Source organism: Larimichthys crocea, chromosome VIII (genome assembly GCF_000972845.2).
Source record: "Larimichthys crocea isolate SSNF chromosome VIII, L_crocea_2.0, whole genome shotgun sequence".
Classification (NCBI taxonomy): Eukaryota; Metazoa; Chordata; class Actinopteri; family Sciaenidae; genus Larimichthys; species Larimichthys crocea.
The window spans coordinates 2685806-2713240 of record NC_040018.1 but is presented as its reverse complement, the minus strand read 5'-3'; the positions used below and the strand labels follow the sequence as shown (position 1 = coordinate 2713240).

Here is a 27435-nt window from a genome sequence, read left to right as displayed (position 1 = left end):
CGAAAAAGTCAGCCTGGAGAATGGCTTTAAGAAAATCAAAATCGTAAAAAGTTCTACTCTATGTTCAGCTCTTCCACTCCAATATCATGGCATAAGAACAGAGTGGGGCCAAAAAAATCATCACAAGTACACCCAGGACTGAAAATATATATATATATTTTTATAATATATATAATGTGTCTTTTATTTAATCCGATATGTACACTTTTCACAAGACGTCTGGGAAACGAGGTTCTCAGAAATGAAGCGCCGCTTCATCGGGTCAACATCCAAATATTCTCGAGGAGAAAAAAAACAAGAAAAAAAGTCACAAAAATCCCCCCCGCCCAAAAAAGAAAGGTAACGTTGTTCCAGCACAAGCTTCCTCAGGCCAACAGCTCCATAAATTTCCACAAGTTTTCCAAAAACGGTAGTCCGTCTCAGCTCGTTGTGGTCCACAGATGGTCGGCGGAGGAAAAGTAAAAGTCATCTGGTTGGAAGTGCTGAAGCAGAGCAGGAGCCTCCTTTCTGTCTTAGTAGATGACCTCGTACACGGTGGCCTTCTTGTCACCGGATCCTGTCACAATGTATTTGTCGTCTGCTGAGATGTCGCAGCTCAGGACGGAGGACGACTCCTTCGACTGTGGAAGCAAAGAGAGGCGCCGTTAAATCTTTGAACTTGATGCTGGAACAAGAGAACGTTTGAATAATCAGTGAACTCATTAACAGTTCACAATTATTTTGCAGCCCTTTTTAAGAACATGAAAATTTGAGGACTGAACACAAACTCCTGCTCATGAACGATGTGCATGTTTCTAGATTTCCTAAAGTCTGAACCATCTTTAGAAAAATAAAACAGCTTCATAATAACGTGCACATAAAGTTCAGTCTTCACAGCACGTACTAAAATTGAGTTCAGAGCTTTACGCCATCTCGCAGAGCAGGTTGTGACACCACTGAGTTATGCAACCTGCAACGTTCTTACACCTCTTGCTTGAAGTGTGTGTGTGTGTGTGGTTACATACCTGGAATATGCTGGCACCATACGGAGTCCTCCATGCATTCAGCAGATTGTCCTTCCCTGTGCTCACAAACCATTTACCTGAAAACACAGGAATAAACACGGGGTGAGAATATAATCTGAAGGTGTGTGTGTGTGTGTGTGTGTGTGTGTGTGTGTGTGTGTGTGCGTGCGCGCTGACAGCTCAGAGTTTTACCTCAAACCCAAAACCACAGCTCATAGCATCCGCCGCCATGAAAACACTATTACATTAACAATCATAAAATGCACATAATGAAGGAGACTCACACCATTTCCACTCTGATAATTATTTAAATCACCCCTCTGATTAATTACCCAACTCACTAGTTGGCTAATGATTTAATTAGTGACAGCAAAAGCTCTGAAGCAGTGAGCGTCTGAATTAACCAGTTCTGTGGGGGCGTCTGGTGAGGGGAAATGAATACTGACAGTTCAGGCAAATAGAAAAAAAAAAATGTGAGGATAGTAAAACCTCATTTATCTGAGCCTTAAACTTGAAACCAGCTGGTCTGCCCAACAGGCAGAATGATCTAAACTGAAGAAGCAATGACAAACTCCTCTAATGAGCTCATTTGGAAATTAGTAGCTTCCTTGTTAGTACAAGCTACCAGCCTTTGCAGAGAAATCCGAACACAGTTTTACAAATAACGGCATTTTCTTTAATCACGTCATCACCCTTCGAGTGACTGAGTGAATCAGCGTCTACGCTGACTGACTGTCGGTGCAGAGAAGTTGGGCTCGCCACTACAGCGAAGCAGCGATAATAATAATCTGCAGCTGAATACTGATGCTACAGCGAGTGCTCGTCTAGACTGCAGAAATCTGGCTCAAGGATGCGGTTTTCTAGCCGAGTGCCTGTCAAGACAATCCTGAAGTCGTGGTAGCAGAAAGGTTTTAGTGAGAGGAAAAGAAGTGGAAAGATCAATCTTCACCACATCTAAAAACAGCAGGGCAGAATTATTATTTTTTTTTTTTTGAGGTCAGCTCCATCCAAATTACCCCAGCAGACCCCAACCCACCCACATAACCGTTCCCTGTTTCCACACTGTGGTCTAAAGGTTGACTCAAAGTCTTCTCTGTGCTGCCAGTTTTGTAATCCTGATGGAGAACACGAAATCGGTTTGATTTGAACCCCCAACAGTCACATTCTGCGATATTTAGCCAACATAATGGGTGTAACTATGAATTATAGGTTTCTTCTGACCTCTGCAGTACAGCTCTGTGGAGCAGTCATCCAATAACTATTAAGTTTGGAAGACTGTTTCCAGTTTATACACATTAAGGAGCCTCATTGTCTGTTACTCACCACAGTAGGCGAACTTGAGCGAGAGAACGCAGCTTTCATGCAGGTGCAGCTGATACTTGTCGGGCTTGGTGTGGTGAAGCACCTCCACGTTGCTGCTCTCCATGCCCACAGCCAGCCACTCTCCAGTGGGACAGTAGCCCAGCGAGAAGATCTGCAACAACGTCATCGGTTTTACACCCAGGAATCATGCAAGACACACTGCGGGGTCGACGTGAAAGGTCTGTCCCCTACCTGTGAGGTAAAGTCGTGTTGCTGGAGCTGCCGTCCCTCCCTCAAATCCCAGGAGCGCACGGTGTTGTCGAGCCCTCCGGTCCACAGTTTGGTTCCATCGTGGGAGATGTCGATACAGCTGGCTCCGTCTGTGTGGCCCTGGAACTGCCTGGAACGACATAATGAAGCAAACATGAAGAAAACGCCTTCCAAACTCGGACAATAACTTTTATTCTTCAAACACAAAGAGCTGTGTGAAGGCTGCATGAGGCATTCCAAGTCAGTGAATCAAGTCATGAAGTTTGTCATGATGGTCAAAATGCCAAAGAGCTGACCTGACGAGAGTCTGGTTATGGAGGTCCCACACGGCGATGTTTCCATCCGAGCAGCAGGAGAAGCAGACCTTGGCGTCGGGGCTTATGGCCAGCGCGTAGCAGGCTGGAGCAGAGGAAGTGAGCTCGGCCTTTATGCGGGGCGTCTGTGAGGCCAGGTCCCAGATGGTCAGCGTGCTGGCCTCACCACCCACTATCAGGGTGCGGCCGTCAGGCAACAGCTTGCAGGAGCGGATGTAATTGTCCCTGTTCTGGAAGAGAAAGCAGGGACCGTCACAATCTTGAGTGGACGCGTCTGTAAAGATTTAAATGTGAAGTATCTACATGAATAAGACAAAGTGAGAGTAGCTCAGTTATAATTCAGCTGCGTCCGTCAGCTCCTCTTGCTGCTGATGTGGTTTCATGTTCTAGTGAAGATGTGGATGTCCGCTTTAACAAGCAATGCAGGGGCTTGCAGCTGTAGGCCATGCTCCAAGAGAGCAGGACGACGGAGATCAATAGGACTGTAGAAGCTCTAGGTCGAATTAAAAACAGCACCCTGATGGCTTTATAAGACCCAATTGCACTCTGGACGCACCTTAAGGGCGTTGGAGGCCATATGACTCGAACGGCATGAAGCCGCAGCATCAAAATGAGAAATTGGAGGCAGTTGGGAGGAAGTAATGAGCTGGGTAATGGCAGACAGGGTTGGCCAATCAGAACATCATTACTCAGCAGGCTTTTTTTCCCCTCCCCCCTCTCACCCAGGATTATTTCAGCACAGCAGAGAGACACTTTGCTGAATTATTCACACGTCTGTCTGTTGGGATCTCGGGGAAAGCTACAGTGGGATGTCGAGTCAGGCTACATTCGACACTCAAGAAAATCTTAATGAAGGAGACCGATTGCAGAGACCTCGACATGAGTACATTATGTCTCTGTTCTGGTTGGACGCCTTGTTAGCACTTTTAAACATCCACAGTAATAACACATCTGAGACGATGAGGACTAGTTACCAGGCAGTCGAGTTGGGACACTGGGCTCTTGCTGCCCGGTTGGCTGATGTCCCAGATCTTGACGCAACCTTTGCCCCCGGTGTAGACGTGACGCGTGGGGTTGCTGATGGTGACGGCGCACACCACCTCCCCGTGGCTCAGCGTGTTGATCTGGCGGGCGTGGCGTGGGATGCCCGGGCCTATCAGTGCATCTGGAGGGAAGGGCACGGGCTGCATCTGACCATCCGCACTAACGTGAAAAGAATACGCTCTGCAGAGGACGGAGGGAGGGAGGGAGGAAAAAAAAGACAGGTCAGTCTGAGCTTGGGGAGAAGCGTTTGCTATCTGTGCGAGAAGCAGATAAATCCAAAACTCACGGTTTCCCTCCAGAAATGGACGTGAGGCTGGCTGGCAGGCCTGGAGCTCTCATGTGAGGATGAGGGTCAAACCCCGCCTGCGTGAGCGAGAAGAACGGCGTTAAGAAACAAGTCGGCAAAGATAAATTAGACTAAGCTAATATTCAAATTGAAGACGCTTCACTTTATCTGCTAACACCCCGAGGAACTCTCGTACAATCGTTTCCAGGCAAATCCCTTGAAAGGCGCAGATTCAGCTTCACTGCATACAGAGAAGCTTTACACAAGGCTACAACATCCCACTTGCTAATGCTAATGAAAGCCTGGGAGACTTTCAAACACAGAGATGCATTTTGGGGGTGAGCCTTTAGAATGCTAACTAACTAACTAACTAACATCAAAGTAAAAAGGAGCCAGGCCGTCTTTGTACTTTCTCATTATGTACACACAACAAGCTGCAGCCAGCCAAGCAGAAATATTCACAATGAGCTATGGAAATACAGGATGAGTGCTTAAGTTTCTCATCGTCACTTTGCACCAAAAAAAAGACCGTACAACCTACAGCTGGTGGAGGATAATTCATGCGGACGCTGGCGAGGGCTTGTTGTGTCAAACTGAGGTGGAATATATGAATGAATATACGAAGAGAAGAAGAGGAGCGCCGTTTATATGATTCAGAAATTCTGGAGTATTTACAATCGGTGAGCGTCCGTAGGCAGCAGCAGCTGCAGCGCTCATCTGCGGTGAGATGAGACCCGGGTAGACGCCCGGGCTGGTCAGGGATCCGTTCATCTCATGATGACCCATCATGGCAAACGGGCTGGCGTAGGAACCCGCGATGGACAGAGGTGTGCGCAGGGCGGGGGCGGCTAGAGAGAAGAGATAAAGAGTATTTTAATCGATGTATAGAAACTCTGCAGAGACAATAATTAACATTTGGAAGCACAAAACTACAGTTCATTAAAGTAAGTGAAGTTAAGGACGACCATTTCATGCGATCAGAACGGTTACCGATCGGACCTTACAGTCAGATTGTTTGGTCAAATTGTTTTCAAGGTTGAGAACGAAGTTTGGATTATTTGAACCATCGATGAATCTGCAGTTTATTATTTTGATTGAAGCCTAAATTGATTGATTGTCATTAAAATGCTTATTTATAAGTGTGTTGGTCCTCTGCAGTCTACCGTTACCGCACACAGAAGGTGTTTACGTACCTAATGCTTCCATGCCGGGTGGTTTGCCCATCGTGAGAGGCCTCAGTCCTGGAGTGGTGCTGGTTCCCGGTGTTGGAGCCTCGTTTCTTGGTGTCGGCGTGTTGGACTTGAGGCTCGGCGTGGACGACTTGTCGTTCTAAAAACAGAGATACTCTTTAACCTCTGGGTGCAACCTTGTTGTGTATCCTCTTACTGACAGTTTTAAGTTCACTCACTCTCAGCCACACACACAAGAAAAATGAAACGGCATCCAGTTTAAAAAAAAAAAAAAAAAGATCCCCCAGTGAGTCAAAAATACCCCCACTGGCAGCGAAATCCAGAGTGACAATCTAAGTAGGCGGCTCAAGGTAATCCAATCTAACACTGACACTTCATTACAGCCATGGTATGAGAGAGAGTGTGTGTGTGTGTGTGGTGGGGGTAGAGGCGTAAACCTTTGCTTAGAAGTCAAGCTTGTTAAGACTGGCTAGACGAGCGAGATGGTGTTCCAAACTCTCATAATTAATCCATTTTTCTTCCTTCGCAGATCGAGTTAGAGGAGCCGGGTTTAGCCTGGTGACACACACTAATTGTGGACGGAGAGAAGCCGGGTGTTATGTGAGGTGGAGGGTAGCGATGTGAGCTATAAATCTATCCTAATCCTTGGTGAAATGGTTTATGTAAAACCGATGCACGAGGATTGTTTTGGCGTGGTTGGTGAGAGTGTCGGCATTAGGAGAAAATTGGGGGTGAAGAAGATGAGACGAGGCGAGAAAAGAGAGATGCGGCAGTTTCCTCGCCGCCGTGTCTCTGGGTTATTTACAGCCTCGGGCCGACAAAGAAATGACCATTTATTGGGTAAGCCATAAAGGAGATTGAGAGGAGTGAGCCACAGGGTTTGATTTCCTGAGAGTGCATCCACCCCTCTGCCCCTTCAAGCCCCTCATAGCAGCCAACTGCTAAGCCTCCTGCGTATTAGTCCTTCACACAGACACCCACTTCACTTGACAAATGCCCTTTAGTCTGTCAGCTCACCCTTCAACCCTCCCTCCACTGTAACCTCCTTATTTCATCTTCCCTCTAGTCTTTCAGCGTGTCCCTCGCACACTCACATGGGCGTGATCCTTCGCTTTGGAGGATGGCGTGCTGCCCGAGGAGGCGACAGAGGCGGGGCTGTTGGGGGCAGCATCCTTCTTCAGGACTCGTGACTTGTCCAGGCCGTTTTCTGGGGGAGAGTGAGCGGGGCTGACTCGAGGGGTGGCCGGATCCTACGGAGTTAAAACAAGACAGACAGTGAGCGAGACTGAGCAAACAGACCGGAGGAAAGCCACTGGCGTGTACATGTAGGTCAAACAAACTGGGGCCTCATGTGCAAACACAGATAAATATACCCGTGCGTGCTCGTTCTCTCTCTCTCACACACACACACACACTTTTCATTCACCTGTCACTTCCTTTTCTCTTTGTGTTCTTTGTCTTACTTTCTGCATGACTGGCAAAAGAAATACAGCACACCGCCATGACACACACACACACACACACACCTGATATTATGACAGACTGTGAAAGGAGTTAAGGCCTCGACAGACAAACGACAAAAGGGAGCTGTGTTTATTTTGTGTGCTACGTTCGCAGCGTGGAATGCGGCCGAGCAGCTTAGTTCAAGCGTCGTCTTACCTCATTGGAAACATCCACCACCAAGTCGTCACTTTTGTCTCCGTCACTGTCCTGAAATAAAGGAGCGACAGGGTTAGGCCACTGGGCGGCCGCTAACAGCGATAAAATGACAGCATGGACGAGTAACGTCAAGTTGTTTTGACTGCTAAATCAAAATTAACAGACCACAACAGATTTATGGACTTTGTAACCTGGTTTTACTTTAAAACCGAGTCAACCGTACCATTCTTGAAAGTTTCCTGGAAGTATCTTGGTTGTAATTATGGGGAAATATGGAGACACAGTTTGGAGACTGTTATTTTAGTCAGAACTGATCCATTTGATCCCAAACAGATTCAGATTAATTTAATAGAGGAAACTTTATTCTTCAGATATGTTGGATTGTGTACTACAGCTGAGACACAGATTCAACACTGGCTGATGAACTTGAACACGTTTATATAATTAAAGACAAATTAGATATTGCTTGTCAGGACATAACACAAAACAATGACCCAAACTTTGGTGGTTGTATTATTAAATACCGGCTAATAAACTGGTTGCTGAGTAGAATTTCTGCTTGATTATATTCTGTAAAATCCGAGTACAGACAGGCTCAGGACCCGACCGACACCTCGAGTACAAGAGCTACAAATTGAATTAACGCAAACGATGAACACTCACATATCTGCTCATGCTGTCTTTGTCGTCCACTTTGCGTTTCTTGGAGTCGAGGCCGTAATCTGAAGAGCCGCGGTGCTTCTCGCTCGCCGCCCGCAGGCTGTCTGATGGCGACACGGAGTTATTCTGCCAACGACAACATGCAGCCAGACCACATCAGTCTCCAGTTCACACAGAGTTTGACTGTTAGCATCCTTAAAGAAATGTCAGCAACCACATCGTATGCAGAGCAGAGCTATGTGTGGAGGAACAGCTTCAGTGCTCCATCGAAACCCATCCTGACATGACATGTAGTGACAAATCGTGCAGATAAATAAACTTCTCTCAGTCCTGTCCTGTCAGTACATGCCGTGTGATGTCCTGTGGATGTTTTGGGGCTTAAACGCAGCATGTGACAAACCCTCAGAAAGCAGAAAAGTCAGAAACGATCAAATGGTGCGTTTTAAGTCCAGGCATGGCTCCGGAGCCTTTTTCATTTGTCAGAGCGGAGACAATATTGACTGTGAAGCTAAACGCACGATTGTTCTGGACTGATTTGGGGATAGAAGGTGCAGAAGAGGATTCTGGGACAGCTTAGCCCCGGCTGCTGCTGCCAAGGCAATGGAGCAAGAAGGGAACAGACGAGGCAGCTGAGCAAACCAACAAACACACAAAAACGCCTCAGGAAGACAGAAGCACTAACTCACAGGCTCTGTGATGTGTAGGGCAGATTGAGCAGAGGTGGAGATAAACTGAGAGTGTAGTGTAACATGAGATATTTGGTGTACACACAACCTAACGTCTAATCCTCTCGTAGACTCTTGCAGCGACCTGGTCAGACACGCTTAAAGTGACTAAACACAGCTTGCATTCCTGACTTTTTCTGTCTGCGGCATGAGAGGACATGCAAATAAAAAAACAAAAAGTGACCAAACTCTCTCCCTGTTTAACTGTAAAACCACCTTAATGGCTGCTGGAGAGTCCCTGTGTGTGTGTGTGTGTGTGTGTGTGTGTGTGTGTGTGGTGTGGCAGGTCAGTGACCAAACAGAGTTCATGAAAATCAAGCAGAATAATAAAAAGAGTAAGGAAAGAAAAAGGCTATTGAGGGAACCTGGATAAGAGTGCAATGAGAAGACACAAAGAGGGTGTTGCCAGCAGAGAAAAGAGCCATGAAAGAGGCAGAGTGAGAAAATGAGAAGAAGAAGAAAAAAAAGAGGACGAAAGACAAGAGAGCAAAACAGGAAAGGAACTTGGCAAGCAATGAGAGCGTAGCAGTGTGGCAATGAGTTCTCCCCACTAGTGGGAATGCCCGGACAGGCTGGCACTCTCTCAGAAGCTGCAAACGGGGTTTTTGTAGTCTGGGCACTGGTGTGGTGGGGTGGCACTGCCAAACAGGCCGCCAGGCAAGGAAAGCGAGGAGGAGGAGGAGGAAGGAGGGAGGAGGAAGAGGGGTGAAGGCGAGCAAACCCCAAAGCCTGCCCATGTCAGGCAGCTCAACAAATCCCTGCCTTCATCAAAAACAGATATGGTGAGGAGGAAGATGGAGGACTTCTTGGCTGCAAATGACGGGAAGAGAAAGAAGAGTGGCGGAGGAAGACAACAGGCTGGAAACTGAGTGAAGGGATGACGTAAAAGAAAAAAAAAAAAGACCCAAGCACACACACACATCCACTGGACGGGCAGTGAATCACACTCACACACCACTGCCAGCCAACCCAGCAGCGCTCTGCCATTTCCACATCCTCCCCTCTCAGGTCAAAATATGGAAATTTGTTCAGCTACTGTTGTGGAAAAGAAATCCACAGGGTTTTAGTCTGGCTTGGTGTGAAGATGCTGTCCTACAGCATTACAGTCTGTCTGTGTATCCGAGCCTGTGACCTTTTAAAGGATTGCTTAGACTCAATAACCCTGCACTTGCCTCCGACTCTGGTATCAGATGACCTGAGACAACAGGACAGGAAGACTCTACGTGGGTGTGTGTGTGTGTGTACACACACTGAAGATGAGAGGGTTGTGTGTGGAGATCAGGTAAGGTAGTATTGGCAGCCGCTCGTCACCATATGAGATGGGGGAAGAGTTTGGGTTCCCTTCAGACATGAGTAGGCTCATTCAGGATGGCCAGTCAATGGGAACTCAATCTGGCCGAACAGATCCAACAGAGCGTTACGCTCCAGCTAACTGAGAGCTTTAAGCCAGTCCAATAAACAAGGACTTTAACATGAGAAGGAGTAGAGAGACAGACAGAGACAGACTGAGGGAGAGAGAAGAAGTGGTGGAAAGGAGAAAATGACTGAGATAAGATGAAGAAAGGTATATGTGGGGGAGATAAAATGAGATGAAAAGGACTTCGATATTGGACACATGCAACAGTGAATCCTCGAAATTGGCGGGGGAAGAAGAGAAGGAGAGTCAAAGTCGCTTTTAATTGTGCTGAAATGAAAGGAGGTAGCTAACTGCTAATCCTCGCTCAGTGATTGGAGTCATTTTCCACCTGGATTAGATGGCACTGGCTTATTTGGCCAGACTTCATTATTTGATTTCAGTCACCCTCCAGAGTACAAAAATGTGTGTGTTCTTACACAGGGAGCATGAATTTCTATTGAACAGTGGGCTTAAGTCTATGTAAAGTACACCTAATCACCAAACACAGCGAGCCAGAGACCAGCAAAAGTCAAGAAACAGAGACACACACACACACAGAGAGGAGACGGAGAGTCAACGTACCGTGCTCGACTCGCGTTCTTTCAGAGGAATGGCCAGGGGCGAGTGAAACAATGAGGGGCCAGGAGGGACAGAAGCAAAACACAAATTAGTACGGGCGTCAGTGCGACTCAGCACACCAATCAAAACAACTGTAATAACATTATTCAGCTTTATTAACACTTACTGATGCTTTATTAATCAGTTATAAGCCAACGACTGTCTGGACGTTGGTAAAAGGTTGTAAAGGAGCATCAGGACTAAATCAGTTCATTAATTATTAACATTTACAAGTGTTGACTGCAGATTGAGTAATCCGAAAAACCATTATCAGTGACTTTTGACCTTTAATTAATGATTTTATTAATCAATGTGTAGCAGAATTGATGGTTCATCACAAAGTGAGAAATTTACACGCTTTTAATAATTAATGACTGACCAATAAGACATTTTTAACAACCTAATGACCCAAATATCAGAACGGTTAAAACCCTTTATATTGAGTGACTTCGTATAATTTCTCAGTTAGTTTAAACTTGTACAAACTCCCCTTTCCTGGTGTTTGTATAAACGACTTTTATTTCTATACATAAACACGTTAAGCATACAGTGACTTGTTTCTGTGATAAATGTATCTGGCTGGTAAAACCAGTTCTTGGCAGGTACAATCAGGCTTCAGTACTTACAAACGCTGCAGGCGGTGTGTGTGTGTGTGTGTGTGTGTGTGTGTGTGTTTGTGTGTGTGTGTGTGTGTGTGGCAGGCTGTGCTCCTCACCTCTGTGCTCCAGGTCGTGGTGATTCTTCTCATCCTTTACAGGCAGGTGGGCCTGGCTGCCAAGAGCGCCCAGAGCCAGGAGGCCGGAGCCAGCGCCCGTCACAGGGGGGATGCCGGGCGGCTGCAGGCCAGAAGGGTGCGGGGGCAGCTGGACCGGTGGGCCATGGGCCGCGTGAGAGAGGTGCTGAGCCTGAAGCTGCTGCTGCTGTAAACAAACGCAGAGAGACAGGAGACAGAAGACAAGTGGGTCGGCTGGGAAGTGAATCCATGAATGACCACGCTCTACTCATGCATTAGAGCTGGCTTTGACAACATTTAGTTCAAGGCCAAACCATTTATGCATAATAGCAGCCTGACAGTGACTGCCAACATGCTGATCCAGCTTATTCACTGTCTGAGGGGGGAAACAGATTCTGTTCATAGCTGTAAACGTACAGTATGAATATCAACTGGTTAAGACAGTAAAACACATTTGCCGTTACATTTAATACTTTATCTCCAACTCTGTGTCTTCAGCTGTGCATTATCATCCCAAATTAGACCACGTATTGTGTTGTGAGGCAGCAATATACGTTGATTTATAACAGTATTTACACAGTGATAAAATACTTGTTTAAAAAAAATATGATTGTGTTAAGATAACAGTGCCAAGTCGGGCTGCAACTAACAGTTATTGTATGTAAAATGGTCTAAACAGTCTAAAATGAAAAGATATTAAATATGCAGTGATATAAAACAAAGAAACAGCAAAGCATTACATTAAAGAAGCTAGAAGCAGAGAATATTTGATGTCTTTCGTCTGTCCGACTCGTAGTTTGAGCACAGCGTTGACTGAATCAGCTCAAAGGTTTGCACATCAGACTCTGTACGCTTTACAACACTGCTGCACTCATCACTGTCGCTTTACAAACTGGTTATAGTTCATATTTATGGTACGAGACCTTTATGTGACAAATATTGGACTCTACAGTGTGTCTTCTCTGGTCAGAAATGTATTTGCTCACGTCCAAACCACTGTGCACCAATCATAACCGGGACAGTTAAAAAAAAAAACCTTTCAACACTGGAAAACCAAGCCCACTCCTCCAGCAAAATGCTGTTAAGCACAGACACAGTGGAGAACACACACACACACACACACACCTCCCAAGAGGCCATGGACGTCTGTGTGTGAGAGGCAGCCGGAGAAGAGTGAGTAGATAGACAGGAGTTAAATAGCCACTCAGGCAAGAGGGAAGCAAGTGCTTTAAAACAAGGTTAAATAACACTTAGCACATCCATCAACTGCCTCTCCAAAAAAGAAAAAAAAAATATATCATGATTGCTATTCGGCTTGCTAGACAGAACTTCACAAACCTCATCCATACATTCATTACATGAACTAGACGAGGGTATATCTAGTGGCTTACCACATTTAAAGGTTTATTCAGCAGCTGGCCATTATTCAGTCAGCTCATTATGTCGAGCTCGGACCCGAAATCGTACAATGGATATACGCAACTGAGCGCAGGCATTGTTAATCGATATTGTACTGGTGTGCCGAGCAGCCTATTTGTTGTGAAGAAGCAGTTTAAAAAAAAAAAAAAAAAAAAAAGAGAGATGGGCAGCCAGAACAAGAAAAAGGAGGGAGAGGCAGAATCAGAAAATAACAAGAGAATGAAAGAGAGAGGGATTGAGGCAGGGACGTCCCTATTGAGTGTGCCTAATGAGGAAAAGCGTGCAGGGATCATTATCAAGAAGCCTCATTAACGAGCTATGGCTGAGGAGAGGGAGCGAGCAGAGAGACGAGGAGGGAGAAAAAGAGGGGGAAAAATTCAGAAAATAAATTGCTTCCAATTCAATATTCATGGATAAAGAGCTGGCTTCCTTTCACACTTATCTTTTTTCATTATGTGTAAATGCCGCTGCAGCTCAGGCAACTTCCACAGGAAACAGGCAATTAAAGTTAACTAGGCGAAGCTGGCTCCCTGCAGAACAGTACTGTCAGGTGGAACAAGCATCAACAGCACCAGCACAAACCAGCTGGCAGACCGGCTTAATAAGTCTGGCAATGATCGCCACATTACCTACTTATCCCGTGCTTTACAACAGCTTCTGTGCTCGTCATATTTTGTGCGGTTGTCGCGACAAAGATTAGACTACACTAAAAAGAAAACGGATTGATTTCAGTATTGGGAAAAGATTGAGACACTGGTTTTTGAGGTTGGACATGAAGTGTGATGCCCGAGTGAGGCAGACAAAAGGAATGAATACCAAAACACACCTGAGTCATGCTTTGTCTCCATAAAAAAGGCATCATCCGCCTTCACAAAACACACATTAGACTGTTGGGAAGAACACATCCAAAACACTCGATTGACATGTTTGGTAAATTCCCTGAACACTGACCATGAATGCTGGGTAGACACTATGAGGTGGCTGCTGCTGCTGCTGGGTCAAAGGAAAGAGGAAAAGGAGGGATTCAGCAACATGAAAGAAGAGGACAGCGACAACTGGGGCTGCAACTAATGATTATTTTCATTATCAATTTGTCTGCAGATTATATTTTGATTGATCGATAGGTCCAAAGTCCAAACAATAGTACACACCCCTAAAATATTCAATTTACGATCAAAGACAACAGGGAAAAACACAAAAGGGTCACATTTAGGAGACTGGAATCAACAATCAACTCTGAGCTTGATTCATTAACTAGTATATATAAAAATAAGTTGGCACCCTAAGGCTTATTTTTAAAATAACAAACTAAAAGTTAAACTGTCATCTATGAAACATAAACATGAGTGCCTGTTTACCGCCATCCTGAAACATTGACAATACGTAAGACATTAACAAGTGGTGAGTGTGCAGATGCAAACTGCGCGACACCGTGGACACTCGGATGAAACATGCAAACACTGTTAGCAGATGAGTGACATTAAAAACAAAGCCAGGCGGTGTAAAAGTGTTCGTTGTCTGTTCCACAGATTAGCATTTACATAAGGGTTGATGATAAGCCGCACACCACCTGTAACCGACTCGTTAACCATTACCGGTGTACAATCTTGTCCCTGTGTAGAAATCATGGAAATGAGGGTGGGAGCATGGAAATGAGATGGCGCCTCTGACACTTGTCAAATCAAACTCAATCATATGTCGCCCTGAGCCAAAACCTATGCAAAGCATCGTGTAGGACAGAGGAGACTAGTTTGCATGCTTGTCTTCACTTTCCTCAACACAGTTCAGTCCAGATAACTCGTGTTTCTGTGAAGTTTGATATTATGGAAACCATGTGTCAACATTTACGAACATTTTCATACAAACATACAGGTTAGTTCACTCACTGCTGTATTTGCTGGGAAGAGTTTAAGCTAAACCCACAGTGTTTAAGGTAGGATCTTCATATGTATATATATGGTTTTTGATTCAGAAATTATATATCAATTATCAAAATAGCTATCAATTATTTTCTGTCCGACTAATCAAGAAATAATAATTTCAGCCACTATTTGGACTTCAAGTTGAGCCTTGACCCCCGAAGCTGAAGTACCTGTTGTATTCGGTCTCGAACTGGTGAGGAAAGAGTGAGGCGGCTGGGTGTTTGGGGGACTTTAATAAAAGTGAATGCATACATACTGCATCACATACTAACACCCAGCACCGTCGTGTGTGTGTGTGTGTGTGTGTGTGTGTTGGCTGATCTAACAGCTGCCAGAGGCTGACGCTCTCTGAACGTCACTTTAAAGACGACCACACCACAACACTCATGCTGAGGGGACATGGAGATTGATCACCTGCCATGTCTTCGCCCCAATAATTAGTGTGTATGTGTGTGTGTGCTGTCTGGCCCTGCACTCCCTTTAATGAAAGCAGGGTCACTCCTGTTTTGGACAGCCTCGCTGAGCTGGTTGTGGAGAGGAAAGAAAAAGGAAATAGGAAGTAATTACCTTGAAAACAGGGGTTGTGCTCTTGGCTCATTTGCCTTAATAGAATTTCGATATCTGCCTCTCATTAGACTTCACCCCCCTCACCACCACCACCACCACCGGGACTAGCTAACCGCTGACTAACCTCTGCTACAGAGGGCTAATCAAAATAGTCAGTTATTCGTTTGGTGCCTATTAAAAAGCAGCTCTGCTCATAGCAGTTAAATAGAAGCAGATGAAAGACCAAATCACTAAAAATTAGAGTGTATTTTGTGTGTTTGGAGCGTTGTAGCTACAATTAAAAAGGTCAATTACTCTTTTTTTTTTTAAGTGCAATCCGTTCCTCTATTAAAGCTAACAATGCTGCCGATGCTCTCAGTTGACTCAAGCAGAAGAAAACGTACTTCTAAAATAGTAACGGTTTAAAATAAACCTACAGGGGGACGACCATTATCACAAACAAGATCAATCCAAAGATTAATTGGCAGATTAATCAATGAGAAGTGTGACTGCGGGTCTGTTGCTCATATTCTTGCCTGAATCTTTTATCTACTAGACTTTACAAATCAAGCGATCACGCTTGTCCCAACCTGACCGCTCTAATTCCTCCCACTGTTGGGTCAGACGTAGGAATAACGTTTGGCTGGAACCTTTTATCTAATTAAAGTGCAGCCAAAGTGAAATCGGAGAAACACCACGATCTGATCTCAGGCCTGCGCCGTGTTACTATGTATCAGATGTTCTAGGACTCGAGGCCTGAGAGGAGAAAATCAGAGCGGTGTCGCTCCCCGTGTGCTGACAGGTCACGGTTAACCAACAATCAGAGAAATTACAGCAGCGAACGCCATATTGACAGCACATTGCAAACATCGTGATCTCGAAATAAACAAATTAAACCACCGGAGACGGGGACAAGTCTGCGCGAGTGAAGAGGACACGGCATTGCTCGTTTTGTATGCAGAACATTCGTTTCAGTCTGAACATTCAAATGCCACAGACAGGAGGAAGAAAACGGCTGCAGATTAATACACTAAGCTACTCTTATATTCTCATTTCACCCCTATTTTCCTCCTGAATCTATTGCCCTTTCTCAGGTTATCCTTGACATGCAACACTTCAGCTGAAGCGTATACAAGGTGAAATAAAGCCGTAAGCGTCGCGTAGCACGATTAAATGAGCCTATATGTCTGAGCGCCGGTCCTCTTTCATGCATGCAGTTTTGCCCCTCGCCCTCGGGCCAAATGAAAGAAGAAAAAAAGGGGGGTATACACACAGTCAGAGGCAGATTGGGAAGTCCACGTACCCCGATGATAGCATTCAGCTCGCTCATTGTCACCTGCTTGGCTCGCTCAACAGCCTGAGCCACCTGCTGTTGATGCTGCAGGACACAAACACAAAGATTAGATTCCTGATGGAAACAGATTCATTAAAAAACATACAGACATATGCCGGCCGGTACGCAAGTCTGAAACGGACACTATAGATGACGGAAATATGCTCTAATAGTATATAGGAACAGGAGCAGCATTTTTTATTTCATTTCTACTCAAAATATGTTATTCAGTGGAGTTGTGCTGCTAAAATTCAACATTTGCACGATTTATCTAACAGATAATTGCTTAAAATCTGTACATATCTGTGTGGGTGCATGTCTTGTGCTATAATAAGATGCCTCGTCTTTTCCCTGTACATCCCACTGACAGAGTCTCTGCACACTAACCACCCTCACAAATCTGTGTACAGCTTCCGAACATGAATGAATGAAATTACCCTCGTCCTTAAAAACGCTGCGAGCTGCGGTGACACTCACCTCTTGTGACAAGAATGGCATGATCTGAGCCAGAATAGCATTGAGACGTTTGGCAATTTCAGTCTGTGAGAGGAAAGAGAGAGAGAAAATATTAGAACAACAGTCTTTCAGTATACTGCACACCACGGGCAACACTACAGCTAAGCAGTAAAACTACCTATAAAAACAAAAGGGGGTGTGCACACACACGCTCACACACACACACACACATACACACAAATGTTTCCAGTGTCCATCTGGACAGACAGACAATGTATTTCTTAACTAAATTGGGACCGCCCCCCCTCCTCTCCTCTTCTGCCTCCATTAGACTCGGGCCTTATTTCATTAGGAGGTTGAAATATGCTAATACCATCTGGCTGGAGAGACCATAATGAGGTCCATACTTCATAATTACGGCCCATAGAGAGGGGGTGGGGCACGCTGAAGCAGACAGGTTAACTCTCTGGCCCTATCTATCAGAGGCATCTTTGGTATCGACCACGCAATGTTAGCCGGGACAGTAAGATGATACTGCAGGGCTCGATGAACATAGAGCACTTTACAGCGCTGCATTTGGACAAATGGATACGCTGCGCCGCCCGCCTACCGCACTTGGATGTCCCAAGACATTTTGCCCGAACCCATTTCCTTTTTTTTTTTAAATCTGTACTTTCTGTACAGAGAGGAGGAGAGGAGACGAGGAGGAGGAGGAGAGGAAGAACACAAAAGTAAAAAGGCAGAATAAAGGAGAAGAGGGTGGGGGTGCACGGGGAAGTGTAACGCTCTGATTTGACACTAAGGTAATGTAGTTTGACTGAACCGGGGGAGGTGAACTAATTGATTCTGAGAGATTAGGGGTGGAGGCCCAGCAGGTGTGTGTGGGGAGGAGAGGTCCTTCCCGCCGTTTTATACGCTGCTGCATTCCACTCATTTTCTTCCTTAACCTTGTTTGACTGTGAAAGGAGAAGGAGGAGGAGGAGGAAAGTGGGAAGGGTTGGGGTCTGCGTCAGTCTTTTCATTTTGGAGGAGGGGGTGGCAGGAAAAGAAGGAACCAAGAGGAGGGGGACAGACCTTTGCTGGCCTGTCAGGAATTATCTCACAACCCCGAGTCTGACCTTAGACGCACTGTGCCTCTCTCTCTCCCTCCTCCCTCTCTTCACACTCCTCCCTCCTAATCTTCACTACTCTCATCTGTGTCCTCCCCTCCTTCCTCCTCTTCCTCTCTCATCTTACCCCTCTTCTGTTGCTGGGGCAACGCTATCTGGCACGGCTGATCGTTATGTAAATTGGGCTGGGGCCCTGACCAGAACAGCCTGTAAAATCATATTAGGCGCAGCAAAGAGGCAGGTCATTAAATTGAATTTTCGGCCTGTCGATCTGATCGGCACGGGAAATTAATGAGGGATAACTGGGAGGGGGGGGGTGCACTGGAGAGGAGGAGGAGGCGGAGGAGGGGGGGGGTGGGGTGCGCTGACAAAGAGTGAGAAAGAAAGAGAGGGAGGGAGGGAGCTCTGTGGAGACTCATAAACCATCATCATTAGCGGGGGCTGGATACAATGACACACAGTAGGATTAGAGTGTTTCAGTATCACACCACTTCTCTGGAAATGGCTGCAAGGGGAGCAACATGGGGCTTGTAGGACACAGCGGTATGCTGATACACTCTGCTATTAGAGCAACAACATTACAAACCCTCGCCGCAAAGCGATTCACAAAGAAAGGAGTCCATTTGTTCATTGCAAATCACCACTCCAGAAACCGCCATTTCAAGCCAAAAACATTGTGGAATTCAGGTGCACTTGTGTGTGTGTGTGTGAAAAAAAAAAAAAAAAAAAAAAAAAAAAAACAGACACACATACGGGTTTCTCTCAGCTGGTTTTTGGCTTCCTCTTTGCGAGCTGAAGCACCAGGTGCTTTGAAGGGTGAGATCATGCAGACCTGCGTTCAGGGTTTTTTAAGGTTAAATGTTCCCGAACCCTCTCTTTCCTCTGAAATTCACCCCAGAGTTAAAATGTGACTTCAGGAGTCAGGAAATAAAACAATGGAGCAGACTTCCTTTGCATCCACTTCTGTTTTTCTTTGTACAGCCTCTTTTTTTTGCGAAGCTGATGCCCCGTACAGTTTGGCGTCGTGTTGAGAGAATCCTTCGGCCCAGACGCGAGTTCAGACGTGGTCCAGAGGGCGAACGGGCACATGACTTATTTACTGCCTGCGCTAGACTGATAACACATCACATCCAACAACTCGTAGCACTCTTAAATTACTCCCACTTTGCTTTGGAGGCACTATTTTCCACAGTGCTTTTAGTGGCAGAGACAGGCACTGGAAAGAGTTTATTGTCACTTAAAGCCACTGAAAACAGAAGCCTTTGAGCCCGGCAGAAGCTTTTCACTGCAGCTCCACAATTACAGGTACTCAGGGTTGTCTAGTAGCACCAGAGCTTGGAGAGCCTCTCTCTCTCCCTCTCCCTCTCTCTCTCTCTCTCTCTCTGTTGCATCCCTCTGTCAATGGTGCGTTGAAAGCCATTTGGCTGTTTGTCGCTCCAGGCATTAGCCCCCAAGTGGAGAGCAGAGTCTCTGACGAGGATTCAATTGGCGAGGAAAACAAGTGGCATATGATGGGGGGAGGCGGGAGGGAAGCAGAGATGACTGTTTGGGAATTATCTTCTCAGCCAGAGCAGAGGAAGAAAGAGGCACTTAGAGGTATCTTGTTCATTACAAATGCATGAAGAATATTTTGCATGTGCCCGTCTATTTTGAGCTCATACACACAAAACTGAAGTGACATCCTTTTCGGCGGAAATGAGATGTTTTCCAGCAGATTACAACTGATTTGAATCATCGCGCCAACGCTGTTTTTTTCTTTATATAGATTTTCAGTCTCATATGTACAGATGTACACACACACACACACACACAAAGTGTTTTCTTTAATTTAACCCGATCCACACTGACACACACACACACACACACTACCACCACCAGCTGTTTGAGTACACACACATTGTGTAACACTGTTCTACCGGCCCTTCTAGCCTGGCTATCAAAATGAAGCATGTCTCACAGCCTCCAATAACCTCGTCAACCTCCCTCGAGAGGGAGAGTGTGTGTGTTCTCGTAGTCGGTTTGTTTTGGCTTAGAGACAGGTCGGCCATCATCACCTTGGCAAACAATTCCAGGAATCCTGTATAAATTATTCATTTGCACAAGCTCTCGTTCTCCCTCCCTCTGCTCCTCGCTTCACCCTCTTCCTCCGTCCAGGAAACGGACATGACTCTCCTTGATAAAGCACTTTCTCCGTTTCCCCTCATCCACTCAACAAGTGAGGAAAGGGACACACACACACACACACACACACACGACAGATATCCAAAATGGCTACCGAAGGTGCAGCGAAGGTAAGCGGCGCGGTGGAGGATCCGATGAGGTTAGCTTTCTATTCTGAGGAGATAAACAGGGACCGCAGCAGCTCACAGAGGTAGTGAAAAAAAACATAGCAACCCCCACCACACCCACACCACAAAGTCAGCAGGGCATGTTGCTGAGGCAGCCTAATGAGCTGCGCTAATTAAAATCACTTATTGACAGCAAGCAAGGGTGATTACCTCCACCCTGCACTCTTTGCCATCATAGGAGACACTGTCAAAACAAATTACCCCCCGGCAGTCGCACAACATCCCTTCGCTAGCAACTGTTCAGCTCAACGGCAGCGCTGGGGAAGTTGTGTGTCTGTTTGGACCTTCAATTAAAGTGTGTGTGTGTGTGTGTGTTACCATGTAAGGGATATGAGTATTTATTTATACATGCGTGTGTTCGTGCCGGTTCACTCGCTTTGCACTCGAGCTTTGCAGTGATGACACAAAGTGAGTTTATCATGTCATGCAGTAAATCTTCAGCACCAACCATAAGTCATATGTCTGCATACAATAATCTACTCCCACCACCGCCTCCTCCTCCTCCTCCTCCTCCTCCCAATAACAGGGACCGCTAAGGGCTGTCTGTTTACCTCGTGCTGATGTCATCACAAACACTCGTTCACCGGGGACGGGAGACGGGAGCGAGAGCGAGGGAGGTGGCAGGAATCATGCATTATTCAAAGTGCTCTGTCGACTCCACCGGGCTTATTGATAAACAAAGGAGATGCACGGGAGAGAGGGCCAGTCGATTAACCCATTTACCCTGAAGCCTCTCACTCCTTTCCTGTTTCCATCCCCCCCCCCCCCCTCCCCCCATGTTTTGTCCAGTGCCACCAGCATCCACCCACAACAACCAGCTCCACCCCCAAACCCCAACACCGCATCACTTCAATCTCCTTGTTGGTGATAAGTGTCTGACAGAAAACGCTCAAGAATGAGGAGGAGGAGGAGGAGGAGGGGTGATAGGCAGCAAGCTCCTTGATAAACAGAAAACACCTAGTTAACACAGACAGACACAGACACACACACACACAAAAATGGCTACCGCTGATGAATTGTGCAGCATGCTGCTGTTCCAACTGGGCTACCCTCCCACTGATGCCATTAACCTTCTGGATCTGAGGTCCATGAAGCCTCCGCCCCACCTCTCTCTCTCTGACAGACTCCCACTCTCATACATCATATCACACAGCTAATGACACAAGGGCCATCATTCACATCACATCGCTGGGGTGGCAGGGCGGACACAAGAGGGGAGGGGGGAGCGATGAAAAGACGTAAGGGGACATGGAGGAGGTGGAAAAGGAGACTTGAGGAGGCAAAGGTGAGTGAAGGAAACAGAAGGCAACACAGATCAGAGAAAATGGAAAAAGGAGGGGTGTCTTCAGACCACGTTAATCTGTTGTTTTTTTTAAAGTAAACTGAATAAAAGATTATGCTGATGTGCGCTTCACACGGCTGACTGAGAGGCCTCGGGTCAAATCTTTAGCTAAACAGAGCAGTTTCTGCAGCGTTCTTTACGGGGGTAAGCGCACTTTTACAGACGGGTGATGTCTCGCTTTTCAGGACGGCTGCATTAGGAGCGGGATCAGCAGATGTCTTAACCTAACCACACCAAAAGCTAAGCAGCCAAGTGGAGGCAACCACACGGCATGCACAGGCCTTCTCTTCTCCTGTGGGCACGCCTAAACACTCGAGATGAAAATGTTTTAAATGCCCACCTCCGGACATACACACGTGTACATGCTGTTATGCAATACTGCATTTTCTCTTTGCTTAAACTGATAAAATGTTAAACAACCGATAATACAAGATTCTTACCACAGAGCGCAAAATGACAAATTGACAGAGCTTGTTTTGTCCAACCAACAGTCCAAACAACTTCAACTATTCAGCTGAACCCAGTGAACGCTCCACATTTTAATTACCGACTTATCAAAATCGTCTCTATTAACCTTCTGTCTAATTTTCCCCTTGACTAATTGTTTCAGCACTACAAAAAAAAACATGTTAAGATGTTACAAAATCAGAGCACAGCTGACAGTGTCTAGCATTCTTTGGTGGAGGCTTTGAGCTAGCTAAGTGTCTGGGGTTGAGGGGGTGTTTTCCACAAACATGAGAACAACCTGCCTCCAAATCTCCAGACATGACTGGCCAAAGATCAACTGGATGCAAAGCAACAAAGAAACCTGAAGCGCAGCCACTAGAAATGTCTGAGATGATTTTAACATACCTGCACCCCCCACCTCCTGCACCTCCCATCATTTTTGTCATACCTCCAGTCAACTGAATTGGCTCCTTGGGTGGTGTAAGCTGCAGATATTTTCTGCCCTATTCGTCTGTAGAAGTCTTTCCACTGCAGCATGATGCCCAGTGCTGGGTGGCAGCTGAACTAATGAGCTTTTAGCCCGGCTGCCACTGGGGAGGCAGACACAGAATATGTGGAGGCATGTGTGTGTGAGCACACACACACACACACACGCACATGCACACGCACACACAGAAGGACAAACCACACGAAAACACATCCTCTCAGACGGTCTGCCAAATACTTCACTTTAATCTTATCAAACCATCCCCATCAGGCAGCGTGCCCTTCGTGTTGTTTGGCCTGTCAGCATTTTCACTACAGGAGCCTGTGTATGTGTGTGTGTGTGTGTGTGTGTGTGTGTGTGTGTGTGTGTGTGTGTGTGTGTGTGTGTGTACCTCCTAGAGCCATTTGAGGATGAGGGTAGAAACTAAGGTCAGGTATGTGTGTATGTGTGTGTATGTGTGTGTGTGTGTGTGTGTGTGTGTGTGTGTGTGTGTGTGTGTGTGTGTGTGTGTAGGTGTGTTTATATTCCTCAATCACTAGGGGGGAAAAAAAACAACAGTGTTTTGGCTGTACACAGACCATCGCTGATACGGCTACATACCTGTTTGTGCATCTCGATGTTGAGCCCATAGGACATCTCATAGTACTGTGAAAAAAAGAGGAGAAGTCATCGTTACATAACAAAGTTTCACACTTTTAAGTGATGCATTTTATTTGACATGCATCGCTCCTGATTCGCTGTAAGTTCCTTTCGACTTGGAGCAGAGTTGGTACAACAGAGATGTAAAAACGTTCGACTGCTGTGACATTTCAGTCCTCGAACAATTAACGAGACGAGATAAAAATACTTGTTGCACAGATGAGCAGTTTTTAAATAAAAAAAACACGCGGACATTAACCAAACAGTTTGACAACTTCACGGTCATCGGCTGACAACTGGCTGCTGTTCTCGTTTACTTCGGCTGCGTGCTGCCAGTCTTTGAGCTGAAAACACAGCCTGTGGCTCCAGAAACTCAAGACAAAGCCAATACTATTATCGAAAACAACATTATCTGCAGTTGATTGCCAAAAGCTTTTTGAGCCCACCAACAGACACAAACTGAAGCCTCGTAGTTTGTCCTGTTTATCAGACACACACAACAAACAGCTTCCATTTATTATTACTACTCCCACCACCTTCTGGTTCCTCACTGGGAAAATAATATTTAACAAACGTACTGCTGCGTTCGGTTAAAGTCATTCCTTTCATGTACAAACAAGATAAGCTCGCACATACACAAACTAAGAGAGAGGTCTAAGTTACATCACTTGTCAGATAAAGACTGTTCTTTTTTTTATTATTTCTCTCTCCCTCTCTGTACACAATGCAGCTCTTCCTGTATTAGAAAGGAGCTTTGTGTCGGGTTGTCTTTGCAGAGTCACAGTTTTCCTTTGTCTCTTTTTGATCATCACAGAGCTCGGAGTCGTGTTTTAATTGCAGTTTGGGAACAGCACCTATCTTAGCTCTCGAGCGAGGTTTTCAGAAAAAAAAAAAAGATAAAAGTATACATTTCAACAGATTTGAAATCTGTAGTGGGGCTGTGTGGTGGTTCAGTGTTGGTTACTGGCTTCACAGAGGTAAATTATGGTGAACTTAGTCTTGTTTTATCCAGCAAACAATCTAAGACTCAAAGATATGCAGTGTACTGTTGTAAAGTACAAAGAAATGCAGCTAAATGGCACATTTAAGAAGCTGGAAGCTGCATATTAATGACCTAAACTGACTTTAAAAAAGGTCACAGATTCATATTTTATCAGTCGATTAATTAATTAAAAAGCCAATATTACGCCGCCATGTTGTATCTTAATAACGTCAAAGAAAGTTCTTGTGTTACACGTGCAGAGTTTTGTCTGACATCATGCAAAACAGAAGCACGGCTGTATCGTCAATTTGATTAGTTCAAGTGAGACTTTGCATATATAGGTCCCATATTCTGGTATCTAGAGTGAAACACATTCTTGTTAATACTGCGATATCGATTTCAACCACAAACACCTGGCCTCAACAAGTAGTCTATTATCTTTATGGTCGGAGAAAAAAAAAAACGCACAAGGTCTCCACATATCTGAGAAACCCCTGGGTGTGTCCAAAGTGTCTGAATGACCCTGTGGTTAACGCCGGGTGAGCTGAGACGTTAAATAAAATTCAGGAAACCCTCTGACTCATGTACAAAGCCAGCAGACCAGTCATTAACCCTCAGTGGGGCTTGTTGGGTGTGTTAGTAAGGGGAGGGGTGGTGGAGGGTCATAAAGAGGACCACAGGGCAGTAGGGGGGGGTCGTCACACCCCACAATCAATAGTTGGACATTTGACCCCTGCTAGAGTTTCAGCCCCAAACCCCCCCCACCCTTCACCTTCTTATCCAATAAAAACACAGGCGTGAGTCAACAATGCCGAGCAGGGACAAACGCTAACACGGCTTTCTTTGCAAAAAAAAAAAACAAAAAAACGCCGGGGCCGCACCACCTGTGACTGTTCACCTGAGGCTAAAAGGAGGAAACGGCAGTAAATCAGATTCACAGCTTTTGCGACGGCGGCTCTTACCATGACGTAGTGACGCTGCATCTCTGTCTTTTCATTGGCCAGTTTGTCGTACTCCACTTTGAGACTTTAGAGAGAGAAGCGAGACATAAAATCAGGCTTTGTGGTACATTTTTTAAATTTGTTTATCGCACTGAAAAGAGATATATTCATGTGTGTGTGACATTAGTGTAAACGCGGTGCATGAAGCTAAATGGAACAAAACAGAAGCTGCTTCTGCTTCCTATTCTTTCAAGGAAGCCATTGGTGTTTACAGTAGGTAAACAGCGATCGCTGTAGTCATTACCTGTGGTACTGGGCCTGCAGGAACTGAAATTCGTCTTTGATCCTATCACAGGACTCTGCCACGGTGAACTTGAAGCCAGGCTGGCCTGGCTGGTGAGGTGCCTGAAAAGTGCATGGTTGGAGATACCGCATGTGTAAATAATGCCATCACAGACCCGATAATAGTCTCATCGCATCTGTAAAGGATGAGATGAGCCCCCCCCCCCCTCTCTCTCTCTTTCTCTCTCTCTCTCTATTGACTCTGACTGTCAGAGGAAGGAGCCTTCACTCAACAGCATGTGCAACAACAAAAGGTGGGTCACACTCAGAGTCACGTACACGGTAGGCAGAAGGATGATTATCGCACACAGACTGAAACTTTGTGGGATTTCAGTGTGCGCTATGCAAAAAACACAATTAACCTTTTAGCAGTGTAACAAAGCAACTCTGCACACACACACACACACAGAGACATGAAATGAGCTGACAAGAAGGAGGTGATGATCTACTTTGCTGAGTTCAACCAAACGCTCTGATCTTGTTGCCAATAAACACGATCTCCCAGTTTCTCTCCTTGCCAGACTCGAAGCAGCCCGAGCAGCACCGATGCAGACCATAAATAGTAAGGTGTGGATCAAGCAGCTCCACTCTGACGACGAGCTAATTAGGCTATACTTTGAAGGGCGGCGCATTTGCATCAATTTACAAATGGTGACAAAGACAGCTACTTACCGGATGCCGGCCTTGTGGATACATGTCGCGTCCTTTCCACAGGGGGAATTCGGCGTGCTCTCTCTCTCTCTCTTAATCCCAGTGAAGGTGCGGTATGTATCACCGCCACCCCCTCCCCTGTATACGCAGGATGGCGGCGGACAAAGCCCTGTTCTCGGCTGCGAGGCGCGCACTCAGACCCCCCCCCGACCAACCAAGCAACCGCTGGATGTGTCACCTTTTGTACCTGAACACACAGAAAAACGTGATCACTGTGACAGCTTAAACATGACATGGATTTTAAATCTTTAACAACTTCTGCTGCTGCTTCCTGAGAATTAAAAAAAAAAAAAAAAATCCAAAATATTCAAATTTTATGTCAAAGGAAATAAACAAATCTGTCGCATTGATTTGCATCACAAAAGCACGTTGTTTGATCCTCGGTGTCAAATAAATCCCAAAGTTGCTACTTTTTGATCACCGACATGAGGCTTTGTTATTTCTCGTAAATCTAACGACTTGTCTTGCACACACACACACACACACACACACACACACACACAGGGGTTGTTTCGGTGGTCCGGGAAGATCAGAAAACAAGGAGCTGCTGCTGCTTTCAAAGTCGGTTGCCATAAAGCCACACCACCACCACCTCCACCTCCACCCGCCTTGTTAGCGGCTCTCTTCATGTCGCCCTTTTTTACCTTTTGTCTGGACTGATTCCTCCTCCTCTCTCTCTCTCTCTCTCTTCTTGTACAGGTACAAACGTAGGATCCAGACACAAAGCTTTAATATCCTTTGACTTGTAACCGTCACCACAGAGGAGTAGATGAGGGCGGAAAATGTCCGTCACAACACTTCTCTACTTCTTTGCAACCCCCTCTTGAGAGTCCTTAAAAAAAACCCCGGTGATCCCGACGCGGAGAGCGTCTCTCTCTCTCTCTTTCTCTCTCTCCGTCCGGTCGGACGTTGGAAACCCCTCGACTGGGACGAGTTGTCGACCGCAGACAACTTCAAAAGAAAGCCTATGTTAAATCCAGTAGTGGTACGCGAATCTTCCAGTAAGTCCAAAGATTATTATTCGGTGTAAAAAAAAAAAAAAAACGGGTTAATTTTTTTAAAATGTCGGCCGTTGTGAAATATACCACGAGCTCTGCCGTTGGGTATACCCAGCTCCTCCGCCGCGCGCTCGCTGTACCACACACAGACTGTGCACTGACACGAGGACCCGACTGCCGAGAGAGGGGCCGTGCTCTAACCAATTGCGTTC

At 45.9% G+C, this 27435-nt stretch overlaps 1 protein-coding gene across 13 annotated transcripts; it reads right to left on the bottom strand.

Moving 5' to 3' along the window:
* Positions 1 to 139: 139 nt before the first annotated feature.
* On the bottom strand, positions 140 to 27435 carry tle3b (TLE family member 3, transcriptional corepressor b). 13 transcript variants are annotated; one of them, XM_027281289.1, is made up of 22 exons: positions 26870 to 27435; positions 26187 to 26412; positions 25477 to 25577; positions 25194 to 25257; positions 23211 to 23255; positions 16899 to 16961; positions 16362 to 16466; positions 13572 to 13613; positions 11184 to 11388; positions 10433 to 10491; positions 7733 to 7855; positions 7070 to 7120; positions 6505 to 6660; positions 5414 to 5549; positions 4896 to 5068; positions 4221 to 4297; positions 3865 to 4114; positions 2873 to 3120; positions 2559 to 2706; positions 2328 to 2478; positions 1005 to 1081; positions 140 to 620 (listed from the first exon to the last, which is right to left on the bottom strand). In XM_027281289.1, the coding sequence occupies exons 2-22, from the start codon at positions 26208 to 26210 to the stop codon at positions 513 to 515; spliced, it is 2406 nt and encodes an 801-aa protein (XP_027137090.1). In that variant the 5' UTR covers positions 26211 to 26412; positions 26870 to 27435; the 3' UTR covers positions 140 to 512. The 13 variants fall into 13 exon arrangements, with proteins under 13 accessions (XP_027137090.1, XP_027137096.1, XP_027137092.1 ...); XM_027281295.1 differs by having other exon boundaries at positions 10433 to 10449; XM_027281291.1 differs by having other exon boundaries at positions 11184 to 11385.